This window comes from Pseudorasbora parva, chromosome 8 (genome assembly GCF_024679245.1).
Source record: "Pseudorasbora parva isolate DD20220531a chromosome 8, ASM2467924v1, whole genome shotgun sequence".
Taxonomy (NCBI): Eukaryota; Metazoa; Chordata; class Actinopteri; order Cypriniformes; family Gobionidae; genus Pseudorasbora; species Pseudorasbora parva.
This window is the reverse complement of record NC_090179.1, coordinates 26060080-26087701: the sequence shown is the minus strand read 5'-3', so window position 1 is coordinate 26087701 and position 27622 is coordinate 26060080. Positions and strand designations below refer to the sequence as shown.

Here is a 27622-nt window from a genome sequence, read left to right as displayed (position 1 = left end):
ATTCCATGCATAATAATACACACACCTTTATTGACCTTTAATAATCCCATAATTAAAATGGCAAAAATATAAATAACAATTCACAGGAGACAATGAACCTTTTCTTTTCTTTATTACAAATGTACAGCTTATGAGTCTTTATTACGATTTAAATGGTTTTTCTTAGTCTTTTTATTTAATTTCTTTAATCTTACAGGTAGCCTCTGCTAAACAAATATCTCCCATCAGCTAATCTCTCACGTAAGAGTGATAACGAACAGTCATAACAAGTACAGTGCAACTAGTATGACAGATCACAGAAGAGTGTGTGCATTAGTCGTTAAAATAATTTCACCGGTGCATTATGTCAGCCATGTATGCATCTGCAGCAGGATGCCTGGGGAAATGTCTACCTACTCACTTTGAAAGGAATCAGATTCAGAGTTGGACAAAGTGTGTGTGCAATGACTCCCTTTCCCATATACCTCTCTGAATTTAGTGCTTCTTAAATAATGTCCCAAGCTCTATCTCCCAAATCATCCTCACAGTAGGCCATCACCCAGTGACCATCCTGACAAGTTCAGTTGAAAACAAAATCTGTAAAAGAAATATATATATATACGTATTTATGCATACACGGTGTTTACTCACCATGTGCTTCTAGAGTGGAAGAGATTTACTGGAGTACTGATTAAAGTCAGTCTAGCAGATGTGCAAAGGCAATGATAAGAGATTTTCAGACAATCTTTTTGACACATTTCCAGGGGACACTAACATTATCCCATTCCCCAAGTAAAAGAAACAAAAGGCAAAAACAATAAAAAGTGGCTTAACTTAAAAGGCTGTTGGGTAAAACAAATATGGAAAACAATAGGAAGTTTAAGGCCCATAGCATGACATCTAAAATTTAAAGTAACTGTACAACAAATACTTGATCGCGCTCTCGCACAGATGTGGCATCAAGCCTCGGGTGGAGAAACGTTCATCTACGTGTGCGTTCGACTGGAAGCTCCAGTTCAACTCCTCTCCCATGAACATCGATATAGCGAGGGGCTCATTCCCCCACAATTCTCCACCAAAAGTGACCGCGATCACACTGACTGATGCCACAGAATGTGACTACGCTGGTCCTGATGCAGCAGATGGACATCACATGTTTTTCCTGTGACTGTATCTGAAATGTTAGTGATGAGAACATTGATAGTGGTCATCTTCAACCATCAACATTCACATGCTTGTAGCTTATAGAACATAACGGTCGTCTTACATTAATAAACATCAACTACACGTATTCTTGATTTAAACAAAATATAAAGAATGGCATGAAATTAAAATCAAATATTCTCAAATGGAAAACAAAAAAACCACCACACACACACAAAAAAAAAAAAAACAGCCTGGTCCTGAAGTGAAGTGTCATTTTTACTCCGCTAAACTGATGTAGAAGGCCTTTCGATTAAGTCAATAATGTGCAGAAAAAGAAGACATGGAGTCTTGTCCTAAACTAATAAGCTGAAGACAATGTGATGATTGTGCTAACAAATTTGCATTGTTCTGATACCAAAACCCATTCATTTTGGGATTGAGATGAGATGAGAGGAGCCGGGACGAGATCCGGCGAGTCTTTTCTGTACACCCAACCACTGTCTTTGTGCTTGAAGACAAAAAAAAGAAAAAAAGAAAAAAGAGGGATCCGCAACTGTAGTGTCATCACTCCCCTCTGCTCCTTTGGCTAGTGTTCAACGCACTTTGACAAAAAAAAGAAAGAACATAGTATACATTGTAAAACACTGTGTGAGTGAACCAGTGCTTCTACCACTGGAGGACGGGAGTGTTCTGGTTAGTTTTCACAGGTTATTGTTCACCCCTGTTAATGTTTGCAAAGCTCTGTGTGGTTTCCACTTGACAAACCGAAACAAAAATCAAAACAAGACATCAATAATTGTAACAATAATGCAAAACATAAGTCAATAAAATAACTCCAGTGTGTTGTTGCTGTTTAAAGTCAGTACATTTGTCCCAAGAGAAACAGGCCAATGGAGCGGCACTTAAAAACAACAAACGAATCAAACGAGAGAGAAGAAAAACTGAAAATTTAGGAGGAACATTTCAGGTTCTCTGATGGTTAGGAGTGCTTGAGTATTTCACCAAGAGAACCAAACAGTAGCCCCCCATCAGCACTGAATTGTGGGTCTGCATGTGTAGTGTTGTGGAGACAAGAGAAGTTCCTCCTGAAAAAACAGAACTGAAAGAAGAAAAGGAGTGTAAGGAAAACCAGGCCGCTCCATTCGGCTTCTCCCAAACATTCCACATCTCTGCGTCCGGGTGGCTAAAGCTGGATTGGTCACCCGTGCATTAGGCTTTTCTTTTCCCATCTTCGTTCCCTCACATCATTTTTCTATCTACCTGACCAACGATTCCCAGCCGTCAGTTTTTACTTAGTGTCTTCCTCCTCTCCCGTTTCGCAGTCTTTGCCCCTGCCCGCTGGACCCCAGCGGGTCACTGTTTTTTCTCACGGGTAGTGATGGTGACCAGCTGCTTGGCAGCTTTGGCGATGTCGTAGGCGCACTGGATGACCTGCTGGGTGAGCAGCTGGTAGTCCACTGTGCTGGCAGACGAGTCGGAGGGCGCCGCTTTACGGCACTCCACCTGCAGGCGGGACGCACTGGCCGCCAGGAGCTTCAAGGAAGAACGCACTGCATCCAGCGCTGGTCTCTGAGAGAAGCAGACAGAACAGATTTAGTGCGTCTGGCTGCATATCTTGAGTCATAGTATCATCATAAGACGCATTAATTTACCTTGGGAAACAGCGAGGCCATTTCGGTCACAGCTAAGTGAATTTTCTCTGAGCATGGTACAAAACTGCAACAAAAGACAGATATTATAATGGGTTTCTGCAGCAAAACGACACTGGGGGTGATAAACATCAAATTTTCATTTTTGGGTAAACTATCCCTTTAAGAACTATTTAAGTCAAATGCTTCGTTCCTGAATGAATCACCCTTTTGAATGAATCAGTTGAATCTCAATGACTCACTCTTTAACAGTGACTTGCTGCCACCAGCTGGTGAGTTTAATTTCACATTTAAAGTATGTTTTCATGTTTTAAATCATTTCAAATAACAATATTCAACATTTTATATTTTAAACATCTATTCCAAACATCATTTATGTATAACTGCAGGTTAAATGCATTTGTCACCTCTGAGCTGCATTAAACAATCTACATACATCTAAATGCCACTTCAGATGCATCTTTTGTGTTTCTTTTCCATTCCAAAGATACATTTCGTTGATACATATTGATACACATGATTGGTATTAGTCATATTCTGTCTTATTAATATAACAAACATTTTATCAAATTTATGAAACTGACACAAAAGATAATGATGCATGCATAAAAAGGTAAAAGTGACCATGACAGATAAAAATCAATACATTTTTTTTTGTAAAAGATGATTTCTGTCACTGCTGTGAACTGACCACCACACAGATTATGAAGAATATCATAAAAGTCCAAAACCTGCCAAGGTACTGTCACAACAAACACTCAGCTAAATATTGTCTAATTATCGTTATTGAAAAAATCCCCAAAAATACTGAGGTATCATTTTTTCTCAATATTGCACACCCCTAGTAACAGTCCATCCTACCTGTCGTGTTTAAACTCCTGTGCAGCTCTCAGGAGCTCCTGGATGTTCTTGGTGACCTGCTCAGTTTTGAGGATGACGTCCTCTGTGCAGGGCAGCGTGGGGTCAGGGTCGCCGTCTGTGTCTTCCACATCCCCCCGGCTGTCCTCCTCACTGCTGCGGCCCACACTACAACACCACAAAAAACAACAACATATGAACACAATAAAAACACTCACATTTCCATTCAAGAGGCAAGACATTTTTTTACATTTTATAATAACTAATAAAAAAGACTGTATTATTATTTTACTGTAAAATGTTTAATAATAATAAATTACTATTTATTATTTTAAAATAATTATTATTATAATAATGGTTAATACTTGAATATGAATTAATAACAAAATATCTATAATCTAATATTATAATGTTATTACGGCCCTTTAGAGCTCTCGGTTTGACCGTTTTTGCAAATGAAATGCAGTTAACCTCTGTCCACAAAAATGTGTGAAATTATGCTAATGTGAAAGACTGAATCTGCTCTGCTTTGTTTGCAACGGTGGCTTGCACTCACCCAAGGGAGACATCGTATGTTTGAGAGTTGTCATAGTCACTATCAGTACCACTCCCGTATTTCTCTCCTGTTCTTGGAAGCTGGACAGGACAAACACATGCAGAGGTCTGTTACCCATCACAGTCCGCAGCTCGCATGTCAGTGCAGATATGAACGGAAACTGGCACTCACATTATATCGTCCGTCAGTGGAGGCTGACAGGTGCGCTCCTCCGTAAGGGGTGGGACCCGCAGGGCCGCCCTTTCGCACCTGAACACAAGCAGAACGAGATTAAGAGGAGAAAAGCTGACAGACAGTCAGCAGGCAGAAGGTGGGAAGAAAAGAAGAAGCCTTGATAGTCATCTCTGCACAGGACTGTTAGATAGAGCAAAAACGCTGTTATACTAATGACTGTCGTTCTGTTAGATAGAAGTAACTTAGTGTAGAGGTTTTAGATATTGCAGTCGCAAAACAGCAAGCTTCTACAATAAGCTCAAAAGTCAAACTGAATTAACAGTGCAATAACTCATCCTGTTCTCAGAACTAATGAAAATACTAAAAATAGCGAAAAGTGCAGTTAATAAAACAGGCAAAGTTGTATCTAAAAAAAAAAAAAAACCATGACTGATATAAAATATATAAAAAGAGTACTACACTGTCAGCAATAGCCCAAAAATGTGATATTTGCATAACTGCATAAGCAAATAAAAACAAGGCATTTGAAAGACTAAAATACACCCTACAGATCTATGAATATCTACAAACAGAGGTTTCAGTGCTGTCAGGAGCAGCACATCGATTCAGTGCACACGACAAGACATCACTTCCTTCAGCGTTTGATATGTGCCATGCAGCTCAACTCATTTTACTCTCACTAATCAGGTAACCAATAATTCCATTTTCTAAACATTCCAGACATGTCACATTGCACAAGACAAGCATATCTCAATGAGAGTCTCTCTTGGCATATTAATCATTTTAAGACACAATGCAACTCAAGCCAGTTCTATCGTTCTACGCTATATAATGGTGTCTCAAAATGTATTGAACTGCCTACCTAAGCAGCCTTTTTGAGCATCATAGGCAAACCTGGTATTAACATCCATGTTGGGTGAGCAAAAACAGATCGTGATCAAATTTTACTGATTTTGTGATAAGATTCTTGTGAGAAAATTCTGCATGTTAATAAAGCTACAAAATAATAATATATTATTATTTACTATAAAAAGTAAATAAAATTATGCATGTCAATAAAGTAAAATAAAAAAACACATATACATCCATAAATATATAGTACTATACATTTGTGTGCTTTTATTTTATTTACTTTTATACTTTTGGTGTGTTTTTGTCTCTTCTGCTCCCCAGAGCTGTATTTATTTAATAAAAAAATACAGTAAAAACATAATATATTCATATGATGGCAAAGCTGAAGAAACTAAAAAATATTTATTTTATAAAAAATATTTTTTTTAAAACAGCACAACCATTTTCAACATCCAATAAGAAATGTTTCTTAAGCACCAGATCAGCACATTAGAATGATTCCTGAAGGATATTTAAATTAGATTTAAATGTATTCAAACATATATACATACATACATACATAGAGATACACACACACACACACACACACACACACACACACACACACACACACACACGCACTTCTGCATGTCAAAGAAACAGAGATAAAAGCAAAAATTTATGTGGGCATAATTAACTCTTTCAACACCTGAATGTGAGCAAATTTCATAAAAAAAAAAGCACCATTACGAAACAAAAAGCTGAGAAAATCATGTTTTTGTCAAACACTACATCTGAATCAGATTCAGAACGATGATCAAAACATAGATGGACTAGATCGAGTCCATTAACACCCCCATAGCTTCACAGTCTCATAGCTCTTCCTGGGACAACATTTAATTTCAGTAACATTAGGCAGTTTTGATTTAACATATTCTATCGCTAGTTTCTGCTTCTTTTTCACCTGTTTAGATACATAGATTCTGTACATATCAAAGCACTTCCACCATATAACCGGTAATTTCCATCAATTACGGGCAAAGAGTTAAGATATTCATATTAGCACTACTAAATATATTCACTATTCTAGCCAGTCCACTTATGATCAAATCATTGAAGACAGTTGTTAATACCAGGTGTAAAAGAGACCCATAATGACCCAAAATCCTGATAGTATCTAGAAAAAGAAAGATGCTGTCTGAGATGCTGTCTGTCCATAAGGTGGCGGTGGAGAGCAGTGAGTAAGAGTGAAAGCAGGTGCTCCAGGCAGAAGCAGCACATCAGTAAGGGTTCAGGTAAGCAGAGGGAGAAAGAAAGTTTAAAGTTGAAAAAGATCAGGCCGGCCACTAAAGCTCACACTTACGGGGCTGAGAGGCAGCAGGCGGCCCGTCAGGGGGTCCAGGGCTGGGGTGAGAGCTTTGGGGGTGGTCCCCACGGGCTCATACATAGAGAAGGCTTGCCTATCCCGGCGGAGGGGAGTGGATGAGGGCGTGCTTAAGCCGGAATCTCCGCCTATCCCTCCTCCACTGTCTGTACCCCTTACCCCACCAGACCACAGCCCTGTGCCACCACCCCTGGTCAGAACGCTCCCAGCCCCAGCCTGGGCCCCCCGCAGCACGCTGTTCTCCGTCTGCATCCGCGTGATCTACAGGGATGGAGGGGCATCACGGGGAGTCACAAACACATACACAAACACAAGGACCAAAGAAAACACAACAATTGCAGTGTGGATGGTTACGTCATGCTGGGCGTGACAAAATGGGGTCATTCTGATAAGACAGGAAGTTTAAGGTTGTCTGAACAAGGAAGGGCTTCATTCTCAGTGAGACATACACGGTATATGATAGTTGCACTACCGCTCAAAAATTTGTGGACCGTAAGATTTTTTTAATAATTCATACTTTTATTCAGCAAGGATGCATTAAATTGATCATCAAATGTACCACAAAAAATATTAAGTACTGAATATCACATGATCATAAATGTTTTTTTGTTTTTGTTTTATTCATCATGTGACACTGTAAATAAATCATGTGACACTGAAGACTGGAGTGATGATGCTGAAAATGCAGCTTTGATCATAGGAATAACTTACAAAGTATATTATTAATAGTATATTAAAATAGAAAAAAGTTATTTTAACATAAAATATTGTGTTTTTATTGTATTTTTGATCAAATAAATGCAGCCTGGGTGAGCATAATAGACTTCTTTAAAAAATATAAAAAAATCTTACAGACCCTAAAATTTTGAAAAATAGTGTATGTTAATACTGTTCTGCTCTGCTTGGGATCAGTTTGTGTGACGGTGAGCTGTGGCTTATGGCAGCATTTCATTTCTATCTGTGTGAAATACTTGTATTTTCAAAACAAGGACAGTTTAAATCAATTGGGTGGGCGCACCTCCTTCTGTAGTCTCCGCAGCTCCTCACTCAGGTTGTTGTTGACCTTCATGAGCTGTTGAACTTTGGCCTCTGAGGAAGCTAGTGCTTTCTTCACCTCCAGATACTCCTGTAGTGTGATGGGCCCATCTGACAGGTCAGACGAGTCCATGCTCTGATACACAAAAGGTGATATTTTTTCCAAAAGACATACACAGTTATGAATTTCATTAGTTTATTGTAGTTTTTACATTACCGTTCAAAAGTGCTGGGTCAGTAAAAAAAATTGTGTGAAGAAAGTAATACTTTTTTTCAGCAAGGATGCATTAAATTGATCAAAAGAGACAGTAAGGCATTCATAATGTTACAAAAGGTTTGTTTCAAATAAATGCTGTTTAAAAAAAAAACTGTTTTAAACATCAGCATTTAAAAAAATAAAACATCTCAACAACCTCAAACTTTTGAATGGTAGTGTAAATTTAATTTAAAAGAACCCACCACAATTCTATACATCATTAATATTTCTAGATATGTCTCAGAGTTTAGTTTTTTTATCATTTGCCATGCAAAAACAGTATGTTCAATCTCTTAGAAAAGTAGCACAAAATGTCAGATCATTTGAGGTATAAATGTCCATATGTTTATATATAAACCTAACATTAATATGGAGGTTTTAATGAACGTTATTATAAATGTTAAAGAATATTTTCATACAAAAAGCACTAAAAAGTCCATTTAAAATAAATGCAGCAAGATAAACAGCAGCGCTACTGAGAAGGTGTTTCAACCAGACAGTGATGTTTACTCTGTGCTCTTCTACACTCAGCCATGTCTCTTCCGATGTGTGGAGTGAGCATGCTCAGACACAGCTTCCTGTCTTCAGATGCAGAACAATAGCTTCACTGATCACAGCCTTGAAAGGCGATGATGTCATTCTGCAAATATGAGGCACGGCTGCTGCTACTGTTCTTCCAGTGGTGCATGCTGGGACATGACAACTCTGGCTTCTGTACTATTGAGTACTCTAAATTTCTGGTCTGGTAAAAACCAAGAGCAACTAACCTAATACCAAGAGCCTAACCTACAATACAAATTCCAAGATTCATGGATCTTTTAAATTTGTTCCACCAAAGGTTTTAAGATGTTCCTCAATTCAATCAGGAAGTTTCATTATTAAGAACAATCTGGATGGATGAACTCAAATCTTTAACCTCTCAAACTTTAGTTTAGTACAATGATGATTTCCACTAGGTAAACACCCAGTGACCATTTGATGAGCTCACCTTGGCCCGGTTGTTGCGCTGGGTGTTGTTGTTATTCTGTGCGGTCAGCTCGCTGTCTGTGTCTTCATCAGACGCTACGCTGTCATAATCGTGCTGGTCATCGTCTGCCTGACTCAGATCCAACGGGTCTGAAAAACAACAAACACAAACAAAAGATAACATTGTTAATATGAAGAGAAACTGGCTTAGCTACATTAATCTTTTACTGAAGCTGCATTAAAAATAATCTCCTAAAATTTAAAAATAAAAATGTGGGCGTCTCACCTGTGGGGCTTGTCAAGCCTTTTCCATGCTGCCGCCGCTTGGCATCACTGAGAATGTCGATAATGAGGGTGGCGAATTCTCGTGCATTAAAGCGAGCCAATTTCTGCCGCCCCTGCCATTTACAAAAATATACACAAATAAATATGCATTACACTATCGTTTAAAAGTTTGGGATCAGTAAGATTAAAAAAAGATGATATTAATACTTTATTCAACAAGGATGCATTAAATTAATGAAAAGTGACAAAGTTATTTATATCTTTACAAGAGATTTATATTTCAAACAAATGCTGTTTGCAATGCTTTTGAACTTTTTTTATTTATTAAAGAATCACTGTTTCGGCAAAAATATTAAGCACCACAACTGTTTTCAACATCGATATTAATAAAAACAAATCATCATCAAAGTAACAAATCATCATATTAGAATGATTTATGAAGGATAACAGCCTGAAGACAGGAGTAATGCTGCTGAAAATTCAGCTTTACAATCACGGGACTAGGTAATATTTTGATCATATTTTTTATTTATGTAAAATAAAAACATTTATTTAAAACTGTAATAATATATTTTACAATATAACTGTTTTTACTGTATTCTCGATCCAATAAATGCAGATACTTTACAGTAAATAATCTTACTAATCATTAATGTAGTTTTACAAATAAATTATAAAGTTATAAACAAACTCTCTTTGATTTCATTTTTCATTTAGCACAGAACATGTTAAATGGAGAGAACATGCTTTTTATAACCGAACACGAAAGTTTCGTGGGATGAGTAGAATTTTATGAATGATGACCATACAGGAAATCTGCGGGTTTCTGTGCTTGATTATGAGGTGAAACTTGCTAATTTGACAAAGTTTTATTTGGTCACTTGGTCATTGCAGTATTACAGAACTGTCTGTTTTAGCTAAGGGCGACTTGGACGTATTAAAGGCTGGAAAACACTGCCACATCAACAGGTCAGCGTTCCAACTCTTGACCACTGGGTGTACGAGTCCCTCCTCCCATCATCACTTTCCATGGCTCATGTATACGCAAAAGAACAGGAAATTCTCAGCCTGGCCAATCAGCCCGCAGGAAACATGCCCCCGAGTGAATGCACTTAGTGGTCTTGCAGTATAAAAGAACTATTTCAAGCAGAAATACAGAGAAGGTCATGCAAGGATGCCAGTGGAAACAGAGGGGGAGGGAGCCGTCGCGTGTCGGCAGCAGTTACGCAGCTGGAAAACATCCATTCGTTGGTTTGCTGGCCAAACCTGAGCCTCAGATGTTCGTACAGCTACAAAACTTCTATTTTTAGCCCTGTGTCTGCTGCACCCCAGATATCATCTCTTTTGTGGCTCCATCAAAAACGGGCCCGCATGGAAGTGACGGCAGCTTACGCAAGGGGGCAGCAGGAGTGGAGCTTCCTCCCGAACATACTTCAAACACATCCTCTGAAGCTCAGGAATAAAATGCTCTGCGTGTTACCTGGTTGCGTGTCGCTGAGTATTCAGGGTTGACTGGTAAGAAGGGGACGGCACTCCGTTCAGTCACAAGCGTACTGTGGTTCTGAGTTGTCAGCCACACTGAGAGAAAAAATATAAACAAGATAAATTTAAACAAACAGACTCCGATGACGTAGCCCTGAGGTTTCAGAGTACACATCTACCCCTCCCGTTCAGTTTGTGTGTGCTTGGCCCCCTGCCTCGCTCCCAGCCCTGCTTACCATCAGATTCTCAGTCTGCCACCCCAGCATGCTACCTCTTCTCCTCTACAACCAGGAACGGGAGCAGAGAGAGTGAGCGAGAGAGAGAGAAGGAGGAGAGAATTCCTGCGGCACTCCCTTGCACTCGCTCCCTTTCACCCTCCTACCATCTAAGCGCCTCTCCCTCCCCTTCTCTTCAGGCAGACTGCACCGCTAAAGTCCTTCTATAGTCAGTGTTTATACAACACACCGATCACTGCGTCTCCAGGGACACGACTACAACTGTCCCCATGCCTCTGGACAGCTCCGTAACTACATTAGGGAAAGAATGGGAAGCTGGGAAAGCTGGGACAGGAACAGATGGGGGTTTAAGTCTTACCTGCATCATTCTCTCTACGGTCCACTTCGTCATACACATCCATAGCCAGCTCCTCGAACAAGCGGTTATTTAACTGTGTCCACACACACAAACATATCAGAATGTGGCATTAAGATTCAGGTATGGGGGTGGGGGGTGGGTGCAGGAAGGCATCAGTGAGAAGACAAAACAAAGTAACATGCTCCAACAAGACACTAAATAAAGATTAAATGCAACACAAAGCATCTGCTAAAAAATTTTTTTACTGAGTTTCTAAGCATTTGAAGAGTTTGTCAAACATATTCATCTTAAATCTCTCGAGAAAAGTACGCTGATTCATAACCGTTCGAAACTTTGTTTTGAAATCGGCCTGTCACTATTTAAGTTATTTTTATTTTTTTCTGCACAAACACTATCCTCGTTGCTTCATAAAAGGATTTTACAATCACTGCAGTGAGACAGGCTTTGCAACAATGTCTTTAGTGCCTTTTATGGGTCCGGAGAGAGGAAATGACATTGGTGTGAGTGAAGGCCTTTCTGAGCCATCGGATTTTAACAAAAATATCTTCATTTGTGTTCCGAAGATTAAGAGAGGTCTTACAGGTGTCGAACAACATTAGGGTAAGTAATTATTGAGAGAATTTTCATTTTTGGGTGAACTAAGCCTTAAGGATATTCAAACCCAAGCCGTCAAACTGCCATCATCTGAGAAAAAAACGCCATTCCAGATCGGAAGTTACTTTTCAAATTTTGTATAAAGATTACAACAGCAAACTATTTTTTTCTGAGTATTAACTTGCACAGATTAATTGTTCAACCTAAGACCTGTAACATGCTAACAAAGTAAATAAGGTTGATTTGGATTTCATGAGGACTTGAAGGTCAGACATATTTATTTAATAAATGGCTGTGCCCGCTCTTACATGAAAAATAAGGTGGATACATTTACGGTAAGGTATGAGTACAGTGCATGTGATGTAAATTTCCTTATTTTGCATACTACACACTTCATGTAATGTTTGTGCGGAGAATTTTTCTTATCATGCGACTGTATGCTAAGCTCACATCAACCTGAATTTTCTTTGGTCGGTTTAGTTTCCGCCGCCCCTTCCCATTGCTTCAAAAAAAAAAAAAAAAGAAACAATCCAAACAAACTACCAAAGACGACAAGAAATATAGATGCTCATAATGACAAGCACATGCCCTTCCCTCACAGAGGGTATATATATTTATATATAACATGGAAAAGGTTTTATTACTTCACTTGTTTCTTTGTGTTGTGCTTGTCTAAAAACAAAAATTCCCTTAATTCTCTGTAGCAGCTCATCAACCTGCATCACTCACCGCTTGAAGCTTCTTCTTGGCTGCCTTGGCCAGTTCAGAGAGGTCCAGGCTACGCAAAGACAAAGACACAGGAGTAAAAAGATGCTGGAGTCATGCGGACAGAGAAAGATGAGGAGAGGGGAAAGCAGAGAGGTGGGAATGAGGAACTGGATGAATGGATGAAGTGTGGGAACGGGACATGGGCAGTTGAAAAAGATGAGGAGGAGACGTACTTAAGTTTTTCAATGAGGAAAAATGGTGCTTTTTAACTTGATTTAAACCATTAGGAATTCATTGGATTGTGATGCTATCTCCTAAATCTGAGTTTACACTGTTTTACTTTTTACTGTTTTAATTTAACATTAACCAGTACTGAATTATTGCATTAAACTTAAGCACGAAAGACAACATTACCAACAGTATGCTAAAACCAGTGTTATTTTGAACTGCAACTTTGATTTCATGTTGACTTTAAAAATGTAAATAACAGGATTATGTAAAAAGAGCAGGTATTTTCTCCAACTCCTGCCTCGTCCCTTCTGACACCAACATCCAGATGAAGGCCATGTGAGAAAGAAAGAGCAGGGTTTATGGAGAGGGGGACAAGAAGAGAGAGAAAGAGATACCTCTGCGTCGGGCACTTAGGGCGAGCTCTGCCTCCAAAAGCGCAGCAAGATGGAGAGAACAGAGAACGAGTGAGCGAGACCGAAAAGTGAGCAGAAAACAGACAGATAGAGAGAGAAAGAAAAGGGACAGACCCCATAACAACACTACTTCTGGACAGGTCAGTTCTTTTGGCTGTGGTGCATTTGAGGTGTCAGCACTACAGAGGTTGAGGACACTCTCTGCCCTAATGCAAACTGATTGACCATGTGGCGCAACCTGCTGGCCAGCACACTCAAATACACCCACTGCCAACTGACCTTAGTACACTGTCTCTACCCTGTATGGGCAGCGCTATGGAAAAGACTTGAGGAAAGATATTATGCATAATGAAAATAATAAATTAAACTCCACTGATGCGTTTCAATATTCATACACAGAATTATTACTATTTTGAATAAGACACACTCTCATACACAATGTACCTGTCTGCCATCTGAGGGATGATATAATGACCGTTCTTGTGATCTGCAAAAAAACAGACATGTTGAAGTCTGCATTCTCATTTGGGAGGACAGATTGTTTCAAACCACAAACGCAAACAGGACATTTTTATTTCAATTAACAAGTTACAGTATTCACACTGCATGTGTAAGCCACACAACAGAAGCTTAGGTGTAATAAGAGTTTTGTCACTGAGCCTATTTTTGTGTGGAAAGCGCACTTAACTTAGCAGAAAATATGTATACATACTTTTAAAAACACTAACTGCAATTTGGAATTGAAGCAACAACAACTATTTGATTTCTTAAAGGAAATACTGAATACTGTAAAACAGGGATTACAGTGGGGCAAAAAAGTATTTTAGTCGGCCACCAATTGTGCAAGTTCTCCCTCTTAAAAAGATGAGTGAGGCCTGTAATTTTCATCACAGATACACCTCAACTATGAGAGACAGAATGAGAGAAAAAAATCCAGAAAAATCCCACTGTCTGATTTTTAAAGAATTTATTTTCAAATTATGGTGGAAAATAAGTATTTGGTCACCTATAAAAAAAGCAAGATTTCTGGCTCTCACAGACCTGTAACTTTAAGAGGCTCCTCTGTCCTCCACTGATTGTCAGTATTAATGGCACCTGTTTGAACTCGTTATTAGTATAAAAGACACCTGTCTACAACCTCAAATAGTCAGATATTCCACTATGGCCACTAAAGACCAAAGAGCTGTCAAAGGACACCAGAAACTAAATTGTAGACCTGCATCAGGCTGGGAAGACTAAATCTGCAAAAGGTAAACAGCTTGGTGTGAAGAAATCAACTGTGGGAGCAATTATTAGAAAATGGAAGACACAAGACCTCTGATAATCTCCCTCGATCTGGGGTTCCACACAAGATCTCACCCCGTGGGGTCAAAATGATCACAAGAACGGTGAGCAAAAATCCCAGAACCACATGGGGGACCTAGTGAATGACCTGCAGAGAGCTGTGACCAAAGTAACAAAGGCTACCATCAGTAACACACTATGCCGCCAGGGACTCAAATCCGGCAGTGCCAGACATTTCCCCTGCTAAAGCCAGTATATGTCAAGGCCGTCTGAAGTTTGCTAGAAAGCATTTGGATGATCCAGAAGAGAATTGGGAGAATGTCATATGGTCAGATGAAACCAACATAAAACTTTATGGAAAAACTCGACTTGTCATGTATGGAGGAGAAAGCATCAAAGCAAAACATCACTGCTTTAGAGGAGATCTGCATGGAGGAATAGGCCAAACTACCAGCAACAGTGTGTAAAAACCTTGTGGCGACTTACAGAAAACGTTTGACATCTGTCATTGCCAACAAAGGGTATATAACAAAGATATATATTGAGATGAACTTAAAAATAAATGATTTTCTGGATTTTTTTTCTCCTTCTGTCTCTCATAGTCGAAGTGTACCTATGATGAAAATTACAGGCCTCGCTCATCTTTTTTAATGGGAGAACTTTCACAATTGGTGGCTGACTAAATACTTTTTTGCCCCACTGTATACCATGGTGATTGGTTATAATATTCTCACCTGGGCGACGTCCACACAGGTAAAAGGCCAGTCTGTCTGTGAGTTCATACTGACACTCCACCAAGCGTTCGGCGAGCTCCACGTGACCTGCTTGCCTGGAAGAACATAGTCACATCACAAACTGAAGACTCTACATCACTATGAACCTACAATAACAATAACTATATAATTATCATACAAATCAAATATAATATGCATTTATTTATAATTCTATCAAATAAATCAATAAATCATCAACATAAGACTTCTATGTAAAAACATCAGACAGTCAGACTGATTGGAAATGAGGAGCTAGTGACCCCTGTGTTTTGAATTTACCGGGCATAGTCTATAGGTGTACGGCCATTGATATCTGGAGCACCAGGATCCGCCCCGTACACCACCAGCAGCTCGGCCTGCAGAACCTGCCCCGCTTTGGCGGCCACATGCAATGGGGTCGTGCCCTTTTCCTGCGGAAGGAACATCAGACGTTTGACCACCACAGATTACAGGCTCTGATCACTCTGCTATTTTACAATCTTTGCAAGTAGTTTAATCTACTTTTGTTTTTCAGACAATGTAGTCAATATCTGATTGTTTGAAAACACTGTTTTCCATAGTAATATTTTTAGAGGAAAGACAGGACTGAAAACTAGAAATATTTTGGTTTAGAAAATATTTATGTATTGGATCAGATTTGCAAAGAAAAAAAATCAAATGTTATAAAAGCAGTTGGATACAATGAACAATATAATGTTCATAGTTAGACACGAAACAGATTCTTTGTGATATCTAACAATCTAGTAATCATAAGATCTCTTTTAGTTATTATGTAGAATAACTAACAGAACGAAGATAGAACTGTGTGAGATGGCAGATCTTACCGGATGAAAGAAGTTGGCTTGTGCTCCCAGTGACAGCAGCCGTAAACACGTCTCCAGACTTCCTGTCCGCACACTTGAGTGCAGTTGCTGCAGGCAAGAACAAGAAAATAAGCGAGGGAGTGAGAGAGAAAGACAAAGGGACCCAGCAAGCAGACCTCCTGTGTAACCTCTCATTAGGGCTGTTCAATAGCACTGAGGAAGGCGCATTTATTCACTAGCAGGGTGTCATTTTAAGGGCCCTCCTGCAAGGGCACAGACAGTGGGGAGCAGAAAGAGGCCGAGGAGGAAAGATGGAATGAGATCCAGAGGGAAGAGACTGAGGTAAAACGGTTATGTCTTGATGTTTCACCTTGCTGAGGTCTTTCGTAGTGACCCCATCATCATCACGGCAGGGCAGCTTGTGGACAAAGGCTAACATCTGGTACTTGGCGCGAATGAACTCTGACTTAGTGGGGCTGTGGGATTAAAGATAGAAAATAGATACAATAGATCAATTCCAAATAAATCAATGAATTTTAATGAATTAATAGATACAAAATGGGACAAATGGTCCTGCCTAAATGAATACTATCAAGGCTGTTTATTTATAAAAAAAAATAGAACAAAAGATTCCTTCTCTGATGTAATTGAGTCAAATCAAGCCACATAAATCATCAATTAAAGGGGTACTTCAGCGCTAGGAAGATGAATATGTAATTAAACTGGGTCATTAGTGTAGTAGAAATGTGAAATTATTTTTGAATTTGGTGCTTTCTAGACTGAGAAAAGACAGAAAATTTATTTTTGTCTCATGGGGATGAAAGACTACAATTCCCAGAATGCTTCACTCCCAAAGCCACCGCTACTGAATCACTTTTACTTTCCCACCACCGCGTTCATCCTCATAAAATCAGACTCTACAATTAAAAACTGAATGTGTCTTTTCTATATATTGTTATTTACCCACTGAGGAAGTGTCAGCACAAACGCAGCAGGAGTCAGATTACACACATCGTGATGAGCTGAATGAGCTCTCGTGATGAGAGCTGAGGTAAGCGCGTCCGCGCTCGCGGCAGTTCTCAGCGCGTGTTCAGTCTGGCGTGTTTTCAGTTGCTCCACTTTGCTCTGTTTCCATTAATGCCTGAGCCGAGCTGAGCTGTGAGTGCGACCCCATGCCCCATATGCGAGTTGAAAACATGCGGAAATAGCTCCCTCTGCTGTCTGTAGTCTTTAGTGTCTGGCCAAACATTTTACAGATTATGAAAATCGACGATATTTGCATCACCGGAGTAATTTTTCCAGAAATAAAATGCATAAATCTCCCGTCTCAGGGGGATATGAGAGGAGGGAGCATGATCATTCGAATATACTTCAGGGTTTCTACTGATAGAAAGCCATAATGCTAATCGCTGAAGTAAGCCTTTAAAGATCTGGAAAACCAGATCTAACTAGCTCAAGTTTAGTTTGGTTTTAAGCTGTAAAAGTCAACAGTATTTGTCTGATGTTTGTTACAAATATGGTGAAAATACAAATTGTATAATTGCACACCCACAAACACATATATAGACACACTTTAATTTTTAATGTAATTCAAATTTTATAAAATACTTTTTTATATTTATCTTGTATTTTTTTATCAAATAAATGCAGGCTTGATGAGCATAAAGCCGGCTTCACACTGCACCCGCAAGCAGTGTATTGGCACGGCAGAAGCAGTGCGTATGGAAAGCAGGAGCCGTGCATATAGCTGCTGCAAATGCAACCGTGTTCCTCCAAAACACTCATGCCTAGAACATACTGTATACGGGTAGTTTACATGGTAAAAGTAACTTAAGATAATGCGTCTAGTTTTAATCATTTAAACCACACGGGACACCTCACTAAATGATTTTATGGTGAAATGTGTTGTTTTTCATGTTAATCAGGTCAATTTGATCATGAACAATGCACTGTGGCTTTAATTCAGTGTGAGCAGCGCTGCAGACTCGGCACCGAAACGATCGCAGCAGTGCCGCTTCTGCTCTTCTCCTGCGACGCCACTGCCACGCCGCCTCTGCACGCGGTGTAAATGCTCAGTTAAATTGTAAATCTGTTAACATGGACGGCGGTAAAAACATGCGCTGCTTATGCCCTGCTAACGTGTGCAGTGTTAACCATGTGCAGTGTTACTGCTAACCGGCCTAAGAGACTTACTTAAAAATAGTAATGTTTCCAAACTTTTGACAGGTACATAGTAATATTTTCATTGTGATGCCTTTAAGAGAGAATTTAGGATTGAGTTTCTCAATGCACTCGCTACTGGCAGGTGTGGCAGATAGTTCCTTTTGGATCAGTGTTGCCAAATTGGGTTACTTTAACACTGTTGCCGCAGGCTGATTATGTGATATTTTAATCTAATTATGTGATATTTAGCCCTGGAAATGCACATTTTTAGCAGGGAACCCTTCCAAAACATATTTTACCCCCAGGAACACATTTTTTTTAACCTGGAACCCCCCCCAGATTATGTTTATACTACATTGTATTTAAATGCCTAACACTTCATTACTTTAATACCTAATACTCAAACTTCACCAGTACGAGTGTATGATGCATGATTAAGACCACTGCGCCACTGCACTGACAAATTACACTTTAATTACTCTGTATTTTACTTTTAAAAATCTCCTCTCATTTATTTTGAGTGAGCATATTTGCTAGTCTGGTCTCAGTGGTCTGCTATTACATGAAACTCCAGGAGAACAATTATATACTGCACAGAGCAATAAAACTAAAATTACACCCCCAGTCTTCTGTTTTTATGACATTCTGGTATATGATGCATGAATGGTTGATGAGATGTCTTACTGGACTTTATCTTGTGGGTTCGGTTTCCTGCGCCCACTCTGAACTTGTGCTGGATCCAGCAGGGAGTGTTCCCAGATCGAGTTAGCGCCATTACTGGCCAAGGTCTGCACCATCTGAGACACATGCATGCATTTGTTAGACTATTATCCAGTAAAAATATGTGTCTGTGAAAGGCTCTTTTAGTTACCTGCAGTAAGGAAGGAGGCCAGCCACTATGTCGCAGGTGTTTGACGATGGAAATGTGTCGGCCCAGGCTCCGGTGAACTGAACAGCATTCATCACAAATCAGAACACCTCGGTTTATACTGCTCCAGCCCGGGTCTGAACACACATAAAAGTACATTTAATCAGAGAGAATAAGCACAAAAAAAAAACATCACCAATCGAAGGCTGACTTCTAAAAAAATTTTTTTTTTAAACGATCACAAAAACAACAGCGCTTTTATATCCCTGGGCCTTCTCCCTACATCTTATATAACTTAATTTGTTTTTTAGTGCTATATTGAACACTGTTGTCATCGATTCTGCAGAAAGAAAATGTCACCAAAGTCTAGTTGCGTAACAGATGCGTTTGTGGAAATTGTGAAACGATTTGTACAATAATTATAAGACAAAATGTGCATTCATGATTTTATAGCTGTCATGTTACATTATTTATTAAAAGTTGTATAATTTCCAAATTAAAAACAAAAATATGTGAAAACGATGTTTAATGAAATTATATATCTTTTTGACATACACAACTGCTGCAAAAATGAAATAATAATGGTATCATTTTTTGTGGGGCTGATGAAAATAAGTAGACATCTGAAGTAATGGCATAAAAAAAAAGCTTTATTACTGGTCCACATCATACTGCCCTGCTCTGAATGAGCTTATCTGAGGCAAAGGCCTGTCCTCATATGAGGCAGGGTACGAGCAGCATAGTCAGGACTCGGGACCAAGGTGACATTCAGGTAAACAGAAAAATATGACAGAAGTATGCCTCTGGCTGCCACAGGCCCCAAGGATCTAGCTAAAATTAAACCAGCACCCACAATGCTTCAAGCACATAATCTCATCCACAAAATCTCACTAAGCATGGGCTTGATATGATTAGAGTGAGAGGAATATTATTTTTCACTGATGTAAACAGTGTCATAACATGATTATTGATTTCCCGTATAAATGCAAACACAATATGCCATCTAAAAATGGAAGATGTACTGATATGTAGACAGCAGGGTTGGTCTTTTTTTTTACGGTTTTAAAATAAAAAAATAATATTGTAAAATATCATTACAATTTAAAATAACTGTTAAAGGCCCATTCACACCAAGGAAGATAACTATAATGATAAAGATAGATATAGTTTTAAATCATAACTAGTCCACATCACAACTTTAATGGTAACCGCAGAGGAACGATATCAATATAATCCCTTTTCAGAAATCTTTTTTCCCCCTGCCAATGAATTTTTTTTAATAATAATTACATCCAGAGATTTTGGGGTAGCAAGACACCAAACTGACGCCACAGAATTAGCACTGATGAAAGCCGACTGTGTTGTCGTCTGGGTCGGGGGAAAAAAAAAGCTGCACTTGAACCGAACACCGAGAGAACAACGGCCGACTGTCAACTAGAAGCGCGTTCTGCGCTTGCGTTTAAATGAGGTTTCTGCAGATATAGTCATCTATATTCGTCACTCAAAAAGGCAAACAGATGCTGCAGATACACAAACCGTAAACAAATCAGCGCACGCTTACAGTTTTGAATATCAATCTTGCTGATGACTTTATTTATTCCACTCTGCTTATGTTAATATTAAAATATTCGCCCAGGAACGATGTAAATTACAGTCTATCTGTACCCCTAAGCTGAACAGCCAATCAAAGTTCTCTCTCTCTCTCTCACCGACGACCCGACGACGATTCTACATGTTGAATCGGCCTAAAAAAAACTGACGGTGTCCAACTAGAGCCAACGGTACAGAACACACCGGAAAAACTTTGTCGGCCGACGCTCAAAAATGGCCACATGTTGGCTTGGTGTGTCCCGGCCTTTAAAGAGCTTGAGTGAGATGGCACAACTGCAGCTGACCATGCTTATTATAAACAAAAGGTTAACAGCATTGGTATGGACGCTAGATATTTTATTGGTGTGAATGGGCATTAAAAGTAATTTATTTAAAAAAAATAAAACAATTAAAATTCCTGACCCCCAAACTTTTAAATGGTAGTGTATATATAATAAAAGTACAGTAAATTAAACAAACCAAATCATTATAACAACACATTCACACAAATCAACATTTTAAAGATGGTATGATAATATTCTCTTTTAGTGGAAGTAATAGAAGGAGTCATTCAATGTTAAAAAAAGAATAAGAAAAAAAAGAAGCCTGACTTCATTTAAATTAAAAGGTCTGCTTGTCTCCTTAGGAGAAGATAAGGCTTATTTTAATCCCCCCAAATGTTCATATTACAGCCAACAGTTTAAATCTTGCATGTGGTGAAGAACTTAAGATTTATTGGCTTAATTGAAAATAATATGACGTTATTAAATCCCCTTTACTGTCTAAATGGGCAGACATTCTCAGAGCTAGAGCTGAGCACCTGCATGCATGGGAAAATCAAAGATGACGCCATACTTCTTAACTAACATGCTCATCCTTCCTAGAAGTGCTTGAAACCATTAACAGAACATCTTTACCCCCTCCCCATCACAAACCTGACCTTCTCTCTGCATCTAATGAAATTTTATATGAACACTCTTAACGCTTACATACACACAGACTCATTGCACACGGCGCCATTCAGTCCTTGGTGCTCAAGCAATTGACAATCTTCCACACATTCATTCATTCCCATAACACATTTACCAGAATGCATCTGTCTGTCTGTCTGCCTGCCACCCCTCCTTCTCCTCCTCTCTCAGTCATCAGTTTCACCTTCCGACACTCTCACCATTAGCTACATGTCAAACATGAAAATGACGAGCTCGATCAGCACCGAGGGACAGGCCAATGCAAAGACAAGGAGCATGTGAGGATGCAAAAAGACACACAAGGCGATCAGATGTGGAGTTGTTGTCCAGAGACATTTGTGACGGTGCTTGAGGCTGACCTTAGCATGACTGCAGGTATCTGAGGTGGTAAAACAGGACTAAACTGTCAAAAATGAGACCGTCCCACATAAATGTACATTCCTGGAGAGAGAGCAGCTGTGGATGAGGGAGCAGCTGTCATGCCCCCATACCACCCCTTGGTCCCCCCCGTGGGGACAGTAAAGCTAAATGAGCAAGGCCAAGGGTGGGCTAGAAGTGACGGCACAGCTGAGCGGCATCAAAAAAATGTTTTGAAAACAACTAAAGGCTTTATAATGTCTTTTTTGGGATGGTTTAAACTGCTGGTAACTTATTGAACAATGCATTTTGGGACAAATGACTAAAAGCCAAACAACGTTGGATGTTCCTCTTTATTTAAAACATAAATTCAGGGCCGACTTTCATCTTTTTCACGTTAGTTTTTTGAAAATTGTGCCTCACTTGAAGGCACGTGATGGAACTAGAAATGGTTATGAACAACTCAACCATATGGTCAAACTATGTAGCAACCTTGGTCAGTGGAAACCTACATCAAATAGTTACGCATCATTGCTGCTAACTATGATTTTTCCACTGTTCATAATCATAAAGAATAGAATAGCATGCTTGTTTGAGGTTTTTAGTTGGTGTCCCAGTCTTGGTTTTGGGCACTTTCAGCTGGTCATGCAGAGAGAAGACCAGCTACAAAACAGCTTCGTTAGACTGGGAGATCAGCTTCAACCAACTAAAACCAGTAAACCAGTTAAGGTTGGTTTAAGCATTTTTGTTGCTTTTGAAAATAATAAAGAATAAGAAATTAACAATATACAGCTTCACACAGAAATATTTCTGTTATAATTCCTGAAAAAAAGAATATATATATATATATATATATATATATATATATATATATATATATATATATATATATATATATATATATATATATTACATTTTGTATTATAAAATTACATTTATATACCTACTTTGAAAAGCACATAGTACAAGAAATAAACAAAACAAGTTAATAAACATACAAGAATTCTGTAACTAAATTAATATATACCCACAAAACTGTTATCTAGAAGCAACTTTGTGCACTAAACACAAGCAAATAACGTTACTGACCCACGTCAGAGTTTGATGTGTCCTGTCAACCTGCTAAGGCTAGTTAGCTAATAGCCTCAACCCAAGTTAAGATTTAGATTCAAAAAACAGTACCGGACAAACTTAACTAGTACTCCATAATGCATTAAAATCTGTAAAAACAGGAATGATTTTTACTGAAATACAGAGAAATTGAGTCATACGAGAGTCCGCAGGCTACTTGGCAACCGAGCCTACTGTCAGTTAGCATCGTTCGCTAGAGTCCGTTTTTCTGTTCGATATAAACTAAAACTCACTTTTAATCAACATAATAAGCTGTCACTGCAATATGTGAATATACAAGGGCCGGCCTTTAGTATAAATCTGGTGATTTTAATTGACAGCAGTCCGCAGGCTTGTCAACTGGCTTAGGGTGAGTGCTAACAAGCAACGGATAAAACTTTAGCAACGGAAGAGTAACTGTTAACTTAGCTGTAATTAGAATATCAAGTTTATAGCCGTACACGTTTTGTAAATAGATAAAAGGGTCTAATTTATGGGCAATCGTTCTATCACATTATGGACCATAGATACATGCAGTAAGTTAGTAAATTAAGTGTAGGTTTAAGGGAACAGATTTGGTGGGCCGCAGTATCGTCCTAATAATCGGCCATTTTCCTGACGCACTTAACCGAGTATCCCTGCGCATATGTGGGCTTGCTGTTAACCCGCTTGCCGCCGCGCTCAACCGAGTTCCGGACAACCATAGCTCACAACAACGCCTCTGTCCATAAATCTCAGCCTTACCTGGTGCACTGCAGTCGGCGCACACCTCGCTTCTATGGACTTTTCTGGACATCGCTGAAACAAAATCTACCGCTTCCAGAGATTTTAGTCCAATACTTAAGATATTTAGCTTGATGTCCCCCCAGGAGCGACGTATGCGATTTTAATGCCGCCCTGAATGTCCGGAAGCCGGCGACGAGCTCTCCAGCGCTCCCGGTCCTCACCCTTCACTCTCTCCTTCCTTTTTTCTGCGGTGTCTTCTGTCTTAACGCTGCAAGGACTTAACGATTCCTCTGAATGAATCAAATTTTTCAGAAGGCCCCTTACCCTTACGTTATCAGATTATTTAATTTTGGGCGTCCCCACTAATCCTTTACCCCCGACCATTATCCAAGCCCCGTCTCTATCTCGGGCAAAAGTGGGTGGGAATAAGAAAAGTATGGATACAGTACACGGTTTATTTACATCCACTGCCCTGTACACTTCTGTATGGCGGGCTGTAGGCTACTCTCCCTCTCTCTGACGTCTGTCTCTCTCTCTCTCTCTCTCTCTCTCTCTCTCTCTCTCTCTCTCTCTCTCTCTCTCTCTCTCTCTCTCTCTCTCTCTCTCTCTCTCTCTCGCTTTCTTTCTCTTGCCCCGCCGTCGTTATTGCACAGGCGGGGGCAGACAGAGCAGAGGGACCATGCAGTCATGCCCACCAGGGTAGATGAATTTTGCATAACTTTATTTGCATAACCTACCTACAGTCTCCGAATTAATACAAATTAAGTAGGCCTATAATGAATAATTAAAGTATTTTTTTATTTGACCTTTTTTTCAGTAAATTGAATGTGGTCAAGAACAAAATTGCCCTACCCGTAAACGTTTTAATACTCCACATTCTATTCTATTCTATTCTATTCTATTCTATTCTATTCTATTCTATTCTATTCTATTCTATTCTATTCTATTCTATTGTCAAGCCATTAAAATAGCCTACAACCTACAGAAACATAAACATAGCCTTCAAACATAAACACAAACATAGCCTTCATTAAAAAAATGCTTTTAAAATTTGCAGTTAACAGATCTGCAAGCAATAAAGTAGCCTATAAAATCTAAAATTTAAAGAAAAAAGTAAACAAATAATATATGCTTTTGGATTTTACTTTTTTAGCACATATTTTTAATGTTACTTTTTAAATCTTTGGAATTTTAAAATGTGAATCAATTAGTCATAGGCTACTTATAGGATTTCCATTGGCAACAAAGCAATGACATTGGTCTTTATAATTTTTTTTATAGTTTATATTGTGATCATGTTTAATGTGAGAGCACAAATTAGAATATTTGATTATTGCAGTTTTGTAGCCTGGTTTAGATGGGTGGATGATGGTATGGATAAAGGTATACGTTTCACAGTATAGACCATATATAATATCAGCACAATAGAAAATAAATGTTATATTTTACTGAATAAAACTTGATTCTATTGCAGTCGTGGAGCATTTATTTTGATGGGCAGACCAATTAAAACAGTCAGATTAAAACTTGACTGGTTATTTTTATCTCAGTTATATGCCTCAGTTATAGGTTTTATATAGCCTAGCCTAAGTTTTATTCAGAAGTTCAAGTTTTGTATTAATTGATTTATTACAGTCTTATAGAAGACAATGTTTATAAGTCTAGTCTCTAGTAGCTATATGGATAAAATAATACACTGGTATTTAAAATGAAATAGAAATAGATAAAATCGGCAAAATAGTAAAGATCTGTTCCATTCTGTCAATAGAACTGTATTCTCTATTAAATTTACGCATAGCCTATATATGTTCTGTTAATGATTTCTTTGAGATAATTTTTAAGAAATAAGACAGGTGGCAGCATGAGATGTTTTTTTCTATTATCTCCCATGGCGCAGTGAGCAGCATCAGCATCATGTATGACAGAATCACACACCGAAGTTCAATGGCTCATAGGTGCGAGTCGCTTTCGAGAGCCCTGCCTTTCCTTTCAGCCTCCGCGAGCCAGCGAGCGTGCGCGCGCGCGTTTGAGTGAGAGAGGAGAGGGAGAAGAGACTGAGGAGTGGAGAACACAACGGAGAGCAATTCAAGCACACGCGATAGCTTTAATTTGCCTTTCAACATAGAAACATTAAATGCCAAGCTACTATGCAAAAAGGGATGCTGGATACGAAAAGGGAGAGAAATGCCCTTATCGGTCGTCTCAGCAATAATAAATATAGCACGCACCCTTTACAAAAGTAACTGATATCGCACAAAAGCAGGGAAACGGAACGGGAGAGAGAGCAGCAGCGAACTATGCACTGAGGATGATTTCTGCCAGAAGAACTCCGGAGAAGAGTCGCTACCACCTGCATTATCTGGTGTGGCATAACAAACACCGGCAGCTAGAGAAAGAGCTCTCAGCGCGCGAGCAGGTAAGATGCATTCGTTTCCGCGTGCCTCTATCGCGGCGGATGATGCTGCGAGCCGAGGAACGGGCCGTTTGACCAAGGAAACTGATTCTGTCACTTCTTTCGGCTTTTATTCTGTGCTGCGAAGGCGAAAAGTGATTTTTCTTCACTGTTTTCTGGTTTATTAGTTAACAGATAAGTGGTTGCTGATGATATGTCAAAAGAAATGCATGTCAAAAAACCTCACACCCTGGCGGTGTCTTCAAACCTATGGAATTGGCTACCTAGAACGCATTTTTGGGCGTATCATAACGGTCGAACGCGTAAAAATGCTGTCTAGTAGGTAGCTCACAATAGGTTTCGGCACCTTCCCTATTCTCCAAACCTGCTTATGTTACGCGTCTGTCAATTTAATGCGGAAACATGATCAGAAATGCAGCTCAATTTCGTTCTGAGATGGTTTAAACACAGAGTGGATTGCAGAATAAAGTGGCATTGCATACAATGGCTGTGGGTGAATAATGCTTACAGATCAGCCTACGTTCTTAACTCATAGTTCCTGAGGATAGATGGTGTCTGTATCAGGAGAGGGTGTGTTTGTCTTTCTGATCAGCCTTCTTCAAAAGAATCATTTATCCAATACATTTTTGCATGAATCAGTGTGGAATTATTCTGTAATGAATTTAAATTTGATATTACCGTGCAGATCTGCAAATAGGCCAAAAGACGTGCTGGAATAGTTCATTGTAGGAGGAAAAGGAATAAATCTAATAAAATAAATAAATAAATAGCAAATATAGGCACACTAAGCAAACATACCAAATAAAACATGGCTGCATGGTTAATTTATCTCAGTGACATTTTGTTCTCACAAAACTGAAGTTTTGTACTGATTTGAGTAAATTGCAATTAGGTTAAATAAAGGAACACATTTTACAGTAGATATTGTTAATATCAGCATAGCCTAATTTTTATTCATTAATAGAATAGTTATATTCTAGAATATAATAATAAGCTAGTTAATAAACTAGTTGCAGCATTCTATTTGATTACATTAATGCTATCAGAAACTCCATTTGATTACACTTCTTCAATGAGATATTAAGAAATATTAACAAACTGATGGCAGCAGGAGACAACCCCCCGCCACCCCCACCCCCATGGTGCAGTGATCAGCATCAGCATGTATGACAGAATCACTTATTACACACTAAAGTTCAATCTCGAGCTTATATACAAGTTCATTTTGTGGAAGACTGATTTTTTTGTGATCAACCACCGTCAAAAGAGTTGGTGATCTTATTTTGAATGATTCATGTATGTTTATTTTCACAATTGTTTTGACATCTTAATCTCAAATCATATTGTCACAACTTTTAGTCAAAATACAGAGTTCTCTCTGGTGATATATGCTTGACTTCTCCAATAATTTATTCGGCCTAAA

General features: G+C 38.9%; 2 protein-coding genes across 6 annotated transcripts in view; one reads left to right on the top strand and one right to left on the bottom strand.

Annotated features, from left to right (window-relative positions):
- Positions 1-1291: 1291 nt before the first annotated feature.
- git1 (G protein-coupled receptor kinase interacting ArfGAP 1) lies at positions 1292-24308 on the bottom strand. Of its 3 annotated transcripts, XM_067450544.1 has the most exons (21): positions 23805-24308; positions 19036-19169; positions 18849-18961; positions 16372-16477; positions 16023-16109; positions 15478-15608; positions 15160-15254; positions 13586-13628; positions 13124-13150; positions 12519-12567; positions 11196-11268; positions 10600-10697; positions 9121-9232; positions 8857-8984; positions 7596-7748; positions 6557-6838; positions 4360-4437; positions 4189-4268; positions 3636-3800; positions 2778-2841; positions 1292-2694 (listed from the first exon to the last, which is right to left on the bottom strand). In XM_067450544.1, the coding sequence occupies exons 1-21, from the start codon at positions 23854-23856 to the stop codon at positions 2479-2481; spliced, it is 2286 nt and encodes a 761-aa protein (XP_067306645.1). In that variant the 5' UTR covers positions 23857-24308; the 3' UTR covers positions 1292-2478. The 3 variants fall into 3 exon arrangements, with proteins under 3 accessions (XP_067306645.1, XP_067306647.1, XP_067306646.1); XM_067450546.1 differs by lacking the exon at positions 6557-6838; XM_067450545.1 differs by lacking the exon at positions 13124-13150.
- Positions 24309-25769: 1461 nt separating this feature from the next.
- Positions 25770-27622, top strand: part of ankrd13b (ankyrin repeat domain 13B) — a 35147-nt gene continuing 33294 nt past the window's right edge. Inside the window, exon 1 of one of the 3 annotated variants that reach the window (XM_067450541.1) lies at positions 25770-26202. In XM_067450541.1, the coding sequence (XP_067306642.1) occupies positions 26095-26202 (108 nt within the window). In that variant the 5' untranslated portion in view covers positions 25770-26094. The remainder of the gene's footprint in view (positions 26203-27622) is intronic. The other 2 variants (XM_067450540.1, XM_067450542.1) reach the window with 2 other exon arrangements.